The following is an 8,626-nucleotide window of genomic DNA, read 5'->3' on the forward strand; positions in this document are numbered from 1 at the left end:
CAGATAAAATAGGAAGTCGTGTCAATGTTTAAGAAGCAAGTTAATAATTAGGATCTGTTGTCTCGAACTTAAACGCTTTCATCATTACAATTTCGGACGAATATTATTCAAAGAATACATCGGAAACCAAATAACGGAAACAGAGATTTAACAGTATTCTCTCATATTAACAAATTTAATATTATAGTTAAACATCGTTTCGTAATTATGCCTTGTATTTATACAAAAAGACTAAAAATAGAGGCAGGTATGTTGCTATTATTACTGTTAGATAGTAATAGCGTGTTAGATACATTACAACACTTCGAAGAAATAACATGTAACGTATGTTTATATATGTATATATATATCTACAATTTTCTCTGCAATAACGATACACGCCGCATTGTTAAATCATATTATATAAAAGTGCAAACATGCGAACATCGCTCGAAAAGTGAAGATCATTGGTGTAAAATCTAAATTATTTACAATGTACGAGGTACATGTCAATAGCATATACGTACAAGTGTATGCTCTTGATATATACCTTACTAACAGACGTATGCTTCTATACGTAGACATACATCAAGAACATTATATACCTCTGCACCTTTCTCAACTTGGGAAGCGATACATTAAAGATTCTTATTTTTCACCTTTTAATCCAAATATTGCAAATGTCGCAGTCCAAAAAATGCTACTAGCAAAATTGGTCTAAACGCGGTTTATATAAAATGGTCGTTTAATGTTCTAATTACAATCAGCTGTCATGTGTAACTAGCTGCGATTGTGCGAACGAAGGCACAATGTTGTCGGCAATGGAAGTTAATCTATAAAGTAAACAGCGAAATGGAAGTATAGTTGGGAAGCGTATTACTGTAAATCTAACGAGAAAGCAATCAAAAGTGTTTTGTCTTGATTTTATCGAATTATGTGGATGTATAATTGATTTAATTTACCGAATGACACAATAAATAGCATTACGCTCTTTACCACACGTATACACACCAGATTCTTAATTCTTGCCATCAATAACGCTAGAAGCAATAGTATAAATAACAGTTATTCACATAATTTTTTAGGTAGAAAGCAGTGTTATATACAAATCTACTCTAATTAATTTAAATGCACGTGTCAATTAATTAAGAAAGAATGCACATCGGTGATCTTGTCAAGATTGTTGTAACCTTATTATATGCATTTCAAAAGCACTGTTTATAGAAATGTTAAAAAATCTGTTTAGTTTATTACACTTAAAGTATGGCTTGCTCGTGCTGTATATGTATAAAAAAATGATTTGGATTGGCAAACCCAAATAATCTTCGCACATTATAAAAGATTCTCGCTGGAGAATAAGCAGATGCTCCCTATTACTAAAAATGGCAAAGTGTAGAAAATCATGATTCTCATGGCATCTGCGAAGACACGTTGAGGTCGATAGGTGGAAATTCGTGACCGAGAATTCGAACTTGAGTTCAACAATTTGCTTATTCGTCAGCAGCTGCAGGATTTTTTGGAACTCGTCGGCGATTGATTCAACGCGAATCTCTCGTTGTCTGTCTGTTCCTGGATACCGTTGTCTCTTATAACCTGATCATTTTGAAGTATCTGAAACAAACATTTTGCATATATTTATTACTAACAGTCTTAACTAAATTAATACAAGCGCTGAAACATTAAGTAAAGCGATAATAGCAATTATCCGATCGCAAGTTTGGCATGCGGACACCAGAGACGCCGATTGGTTTCACGTCAATTAATTAATTATGCATCATAAGTCGATCATTTCTAGGGCGAAAGACGTCAATGATTAATCCGTCATACGTCACGCATAAGCAATAGGCGTGTAAAGCTTGGGCGATTATACGACACAAAGTCTCCACACAATTATTAATGTCTTTCTATCTTACTTTCGAGCCCCAGAATTATTCACGATCGCGTATCTCCCTTTTTCTTAACATTTGTGATTTAATATGAAAGTAACGTGAAATATCTCTTACTTTGTTGACAAGGAATCTGGCTGCTTCCTCGATGTTAATGTTCTCCTTCGCCGAGGTTTCGAACCAGCCAGAAAAGTTCTTCTCTCTGCAGTATTCGTCCATCTTGGCGGGCGAGTTAACCAGACCTTCCTTCTGCTGATCGCACTTATTCGCCAGCAGAACGCACGGTATCGACGATCCATCGGGAAGTTGCACTTTTGAATCCAGGTCCTGTTTCCATTTTACCACCGCGTCCAGCGTCGCGCTTCTCGTCACATCGAACACTATGAAAGCACCTACGGCTTCCTTATAGTAAACTCTGGTCATGTTCCCGAATCTTTCTTGACCTAAGCGGACCATTAAATGTAAGAATTAGTCAAGTATATTAAACATTGTACGTAATTATAATTTTAAATAAAAACTGTATCTCGAAAATCATTTAAATAACATTCTAACAAGATTATATTATTCATGCAACAACTCGACTATGGTTTAAACTATCGGAAATCTTAAGGTGTTTCTCAGTAAATAGAAAGTGAAAGCCATACATATGCTTGTTAATCTATCTGTCACACGAGCATTGAGTTCCGTTATTAACTCGTAGAAAGAAAGAAGTGAAACATTTGTGAGTTACTATTGACCTGCGATATCCCATAATTGCAGTCTGATGATGGTATGTGGATCCCAGTTCAGCACTTTGAGCGCGAAGTCAACGCCAATCGTCGCGCGATAGTGTTGAGAGAAGAATTGATGCACGTATCGTTTGATGATAGACGTTTTCCCCGCCCCGAGCTCGCCGATTACTAGTATTTTATACAAGTGCTCCCGTTTCTCGCTTACTCCGAGGTTTGGTGCATTATTCGACGACGACTGAAACAACAAAAGGAAGTACAATGAATATTTGAGGACGAGACGCTTTTTCTTCAAGGTACACGTTTCACAAGACATTATGCACTCGGGACAACGCTGCTGTCCTCCCCATTTTCGTTCACAGCGCATCAACTTGATAGATAACAGCCAACAACGCTGAATACGTTTATATGCGGTAAAGAGAGAGAAAATATACGCACATATGACGCGTCACAAATAATTGGACAATTATCAAGTATCGCTTATATGTAGCAACGAAAAATCTAAATTAAATAACTGTTTTAGAAACGCAAACATTTGCGACGAACCCCGAGCCACTTCCATTCTTTCGGCTGCACCTTCCACTTGCCGAAATCGAACGTTTCTAAACTTCGCCAAATTTTTAACTCGACGTCCATGTTCACCCGCGACTTCCTAGACGTCTGTACGCTTCTGGGAGACTGAAAATAATTACGCTCCTCGCGAATGATCTGGCTGCCGCAGCTCGCGCGAACGAAAAGAACCGAGAGACTTGCATGTGGGAGAATTATCCCCGAGCACACTGTCGTGGGGGACCGTACGAGAACTATAAATACAACAATAAGCCTTTCGCGTCTTAATGAATGCATTATCGACAATCTGAATAATCGAATTCGATTTACTAACCAAGAGTGACAGACGTCCTTCCCGCTTTCCATCTCGATTAGGATGATAAATCTTTGAAATGGATTATTTCTATTCTCCCCGATTTCCTCTGAGCGACCTCGGTTATCTGTACAATCGCACATTTCTTTCCCTTTTAAACGTAGGCGCAATATAATACAACGTGCAAACCCATGTAACTCGAAACTCTGTGACGGACGAGGACACACGAGCTCCAAAGAGGCAGAAATGTAAGCGGATCGGTATCAGAAAGGTACCGCAAACGCGTACCGCAGCGTGTGACTGGATTAGCAGTGGAGTCTCTAATGCATTCGATCCTGTCCCGCCCAATATTGGAGTATTAAACCGATCCACGTCGAAAACCATTTCTATGAATGAATGTACATCAAAAGCGGAGCATTTCTTTTCTCTATCAATTCTAATTACACAGAGCTTTGCTAAGTTTGACCGCAAGTCCGCCAATGTGCAGTAGTCCAAGCTATCGTATGTCCAACGCGACAAAGTTCATCATACATACGCGTAACGCACAGTTCGCAATTCAGTGCCACAACGCTGTGAAACGTCAACGCAGACAACTCTATCTCGCTCCTGCGCGATGGATCTCACCTCAAGGTGGTCCACGGCTCCCAGCATGGGTACCATGGCAGTGTAAAGTCTGGGATAATTGCTGCCCGTATCGTTGCAATCCTCCGATAGGTCCTCTTCGTCGAGGGTATTGCCGAAAGTGGAGAACGCGTCGAAGGTCCTCACGCTAATATGTCGCACGTTCTTCCTCCTTTCCTCTTCCTGCCGTCGAAGAGCCTCGTTGCTGTTGGCGCTCGATAATTCGTCGCGGGTGTTAACGTCGACCACCGTCTCATCCGAGCGCGTCGCGTCCTCAGATTTCGAATCAAAGAAACGTCGCTGGAATATCGCTCGCTTCTCTTCCAGCAGCGATAGCTTGCGGCGAACCTCGACGGGCGACGATGTCGACGGTTTCATACAGGAGGATTCCGAATCGTATCTCGCCTTTACTTTGCCCCTCCTGGCCGTCGGATTCTCCGCGAACTTGGTCTCGCTATGCTCCGGCCATCTCGACAACGTGTATGGGAGTGTCGAGCTGCATCGTTTGTCGAAAGGAGAGGCGTTATCTTGATTCTCCCGTTGCGAATGTTCAGGAGAAATTTCAAGACGCGCGGCTGTATACAGAATACGTGTACGGTTGGTTTTACGTCTTAAGTAGCTTTCAGCGGTTACAACGTCGCGACAGTGCTGTGCTACAGTAGCCAATATAATCGTGCGGTTCTACGTGCGCTGTTACGAGCAGGTTCAACGTGAAATAGGATAAGCGACAACATAAAAGGAAGAAATAAAATTTGAAGAGACGTAACGCGTGTTTCTGAGAAACGAGATCCAGACATACGTATCGTATACATTTTTTAAATACATATGTATCTGTAGATTCTACTTTTCAAAAACCGCAGATATATCTGCCCAGAGTTAATTTCTTAAAAGCACGTCAGGTACGTAATGAAATCATGAAATCGTTAGCAAGCGAATGTCGCGGGATCTTCCGGCTTTCAGTTTTACGCAGGTTTTGCATCCGCGACCCATAGCATTCATACGAGGCTCACCCGGCTGAACGGTCTCTGCTACGTTCTTGATGGTCAGTGACGGCGATTTGCGTTGCACTACGCTGACGGTCTTGGCCGGTTTCTCGAGCAGCTTTTCTGGTTTCGTAAGCTCCTCTTTCGCCCCCTTTTCCCTTTCCAGGGCGTCGTCGTTCTCTTTCTTCGTGGCGCGAACGTACGTGTGAACGGGCGACTCTTGCGAGGATTGGCTTTGCGATCGACTACTGTTGCCACCCTCCGGAGTATGTCGCGGCTCTTGCTGCTCCGAGGACATGCGAAATTTGTTCAAGCTCAGCTTGCGCACCAGCGAATGCGACTTCTTTTTCTTCTTCTTCAGAGTCGCGCTGGAAAGTGCACCGGTCATCAATTTCGGCTCTTTCTCGTCCACGAGTCGGTGCGGCTGCTGCTGGGATGCCTCTGAAGCGGAAGGGAATCGCGAGTCAGGGAAAAGCCGTTCGGAAAATGTAAACGCGTCTCGTTCCAATTTTGTAATCAGTAATGTTGAAAAGAGATCAAGAAACTGGGAATTAAAAGACTCGACAAGTAGATCTTAAAAAGATATGTAAATATCCCATGCATTTCCTTCGTCATTTATTGTCTAGCTCGCGAATAAGGAGCGCAAAAGTTCGTCAAACGTCGGGGTTAACCTTTATCGTGCTGTTCCGCTTCGAAGGAGGAGGATACGTCGGTTCCGCGTGTCTTCCTCTTGATTTTAAATAAGTTGCCCTCGCGGAAGCTGCTCTTCAACGCGCCAAATTTACTCTTTTTTCGGTCATCGGCGTTGGCGCTGGAGGAGAGTGTCGCGACGCTACCGCTGGTCAGGGTGTCGAGACTGGAACTGCTGCCGCCCACGGTGATGTATTCGCCAGAGGTGCTGGCCACGATCGACTTCCGCTTCTCTTCCTCCGACGAGGAGCGCGCGATTACCGTGTCGGGCGAACTGCCACCCTCATTCGTGCTCTCGTTGCGGTCCATGATGCTCGCGAGAGGCAAGGATAAATCACGTTTACGCCACGATACAAGACGTGGGTGAATGGAGAAAGAGATGATGAGTCGTAGGGACGATTTTTGACTTTGCCGTACGAATGCTTTCCGTCTCACTTGGCTCGAACACTGTTTTGGCTTCCCAGCCGTGCGCTGAGAAACCTCACAACTCCAAGCGCCGATCAGTCTCGAACGGATAATTCACTTAACATTCTTCTCTTTCTCGTTGGATGAGCGCAAGTGTCCTCTTTGAAAATATTGAAGCGACTGAGGAGAAACCGAGTGCCGGAAAATGACTCCGGCGATCGGAGCGAATTGTTAAGCTTGGTATTGTCAACGTGCGATGAAAGGTACAAGTACCTGCCATCCAGGTCTGTGGGATTTAAAGAACGTTGAGGGTTCACCGACCAGTTAATTTTTCTCTTGTAAAACGAACATTTCTATGGACTGAAAAGTCACGGTATAGGAAAATGTATCCCGATTATTTCGCACTGAACGAGCACTCGTGTGTCTTCATAATTTTTCCACAATGCACTGTAGGCACAATACACTGCTTTGTCACGCACAACCGCAACCGCCTCGTGGAATACTAATTATAAAACATTAGATTTCAAGGAAAAGAAATGCCAATAATATTAGATAAAAAAAATTGGAAAATTTTATACAAAGCCACTGAAGAAACTGCAGGCCCAGCAGCGTCCTGAGCCGCACTAGGTGTTGATATAAAAATATAAGGGGCTAATGGGGGTGGGGCATGCAAGTATCTCCCACCACGTCAGTCGGCTACCGGTCTCATTCTTTTTTTAATATACGAAGAATCCATGTACGTGTGTATGTAAACCGCACAGCCACCTTTGCACTTATCTCTCTTTGCCATTTAACGTGTGTGTGTATCCATATCTATGCAATAATATATATCGTTGCTTTCGGATTCATTTCTGTCTACGTGCGAGCGTATTGTTACAGACTTCCCCTTCAGGTATTAGACTATGTCGCGCGCAATAGGCGTATTATATAAGATCCACCGCAGCTCGACGATAAGCGCAAATAACGCAAACGCAAACGAATTATTTAGAATATTTATATGCGCGAAGAGTTGCATAGCGAAATGGGGCGCGCGAGTTTCATCATCTTCCGCAAATGACGGCAACAGTATTCGTCAAAAATATTAAAATTTTCACTCGGTCGTTTAAAACTTCTGGTCGCACACACCATCGGTATATCGAATAGAGTCAAGTGACTCGCGGTACTACGGACTGTAAGGTACAGGATCGCGCTTCTCTCGGATTCCAATTTCCGATTCTAATGGGACGCGATGTGCATTGCAACGATTTATAAGCCGTCCGATGGAATTCACGTGCCTCACAGGCGCGTTTGATTCTCTGATTAAACCGAGTCTTTATTCTAACAATTAATTAGCTCCGATGGATCAGCAGCTGATAAAGAAATAATGCGATAATATAGCACTAATGCGAAGATTAGAACGAATCTTTTCATCGTAATCTTAATTGGCCATGCGCGATTACGCGTTACGTTTTCAATTCACGTTTGTTCTCCTTTTGCGTCGTACGCGATGCACCTCGATATTTCTCAATCGCTGCGTTAATCTTTAGATATGAAAGATTTCGGTTACAACAATAGGAGCGATACGGGGTTAACTGATTCTTTTTGTTTTTTTTAAATAGGCACCGCAGTGTGCAAGACATAAGCCGTGTTCTGCAAATTAATTACTGGCAATATAATAACAATGTTAATATTAATTATTTACATTTCAAATAAGTCGCATTTTTCCTCGTCGGATTCGCTGCGATAACATCTTAATTCGTATCTTCTTGTATGCCATTAATAAAATATCAATTAAAGAAATTATTGGCACGAAACAAGCGCATTCGCAATGTAAGGATTCTGAAAGTAAGATCGTTAAACGTGATTCCTAAATCGACGATCGAGCACAGTCCCGACCTAATCATTATTTGTTATTACATGGTGCACACATACGCATGACGAACACGGGTCAGTTTCCTTCTATAGAAAGTGTGCACAAAGAAATACGTGCGGCCATTGCGTGGCAAGACGCACAAATCGCCGGTGTAGAATAACACGCAGGGGAGAGAAGTTGCAGGACACGTTGGCCAACAATCTCAGATATTCATGACGTCCTTATACAGACTTGTAACGCGCGGCCGCAAAGACACGCAGGACCGTCTCGTTTGCATGATTGCCGGGGAAAGCCAGTAAGTGAAGGGACATATGGAAAATAAAAATCTTTGTCTGTTCTTTTCCAAGAGGTTTCGTTACGGTCATTTTTCTACACGATATCCCCATTAATATCCACACACTCAACGAATAAGCTTTCGAGTTGAATGACTTCAATCGGCTAGCAGAATAAGGTACTTAGATACAACTTGGGGTTTGAAGTTTTGGACCACTTGCCATGATCATCCAGACTCGGCATTAAACGATTCTCAGAAGTAGCCGCGAGTTCTCGCAGAATTTAGCAATGCGTTTCCTAACGTCCCTTTCACTCTAAATAATAAGTGTTTGAAATTCAAACACTTT

General features: G+C 42.6%; 1 protein-coding gene across 5 annotated transcripts in view; it reads right to left on the minus strand.

The window, feature by feature from the left end:
• Positions 1–156: 156 nt before the first annotated feature.
• LOC105566755 (ras-related protein Rab-32) overlaps positions 157–8,626 on the minus strand; it is a 17,958-nt gene continuing 9,488 nt past the window's right edge. For 2 of the 5 annotated variants that reach the window (XM_012021010.1, XM_012021011.1), the window contains exons 2-4: positions 2,603–2,831; positions 1,983–2,308; positions 160–1,590 (exon numbers count right to left, since the gene is read on the minus strand). In XM_012021010.1, coding sequence (XP_011876400.1) covers positions 1,477–1,590; positions 1,983–2,308; positions 2,603–2,831 — 669 coding nt within the window. In that variant the 3' untranslated portion in view covers positions 160–1,476. Of the gene's footprint in view, positions 1,591–1,982; positions 2,309–2,602; positions 2,832–4,079; positions 4,652–5,086; positions 5,501–5,730; positions 7,212–7,279; positions 7,369–8,626 lie in introns of those variants that run through there. The other 3 variants (XM_012021008.1, XM_012021012.1, XM_012021009.1) reach the window with 3 other exon arrangements.

This window comes from Vollenhovia emeryi, unplaced genomic scaffold, assembly GCF_000949405.1.
Source record: "Vollenhovia emeryi isolate VEMERY1.0 unplaced genomic scaffold, V.emery_V1.0 DF939142.1, whole genome shotgun sequence".
In the NCBI taxonomy this organism is placed as follows: domain Eukaryota; kingdom Metazoa; phylum Arthropoda; class Insecta; order Hymenoptera; family Formicidae; genus Vollenhovia; species Vollenhovia emeryi.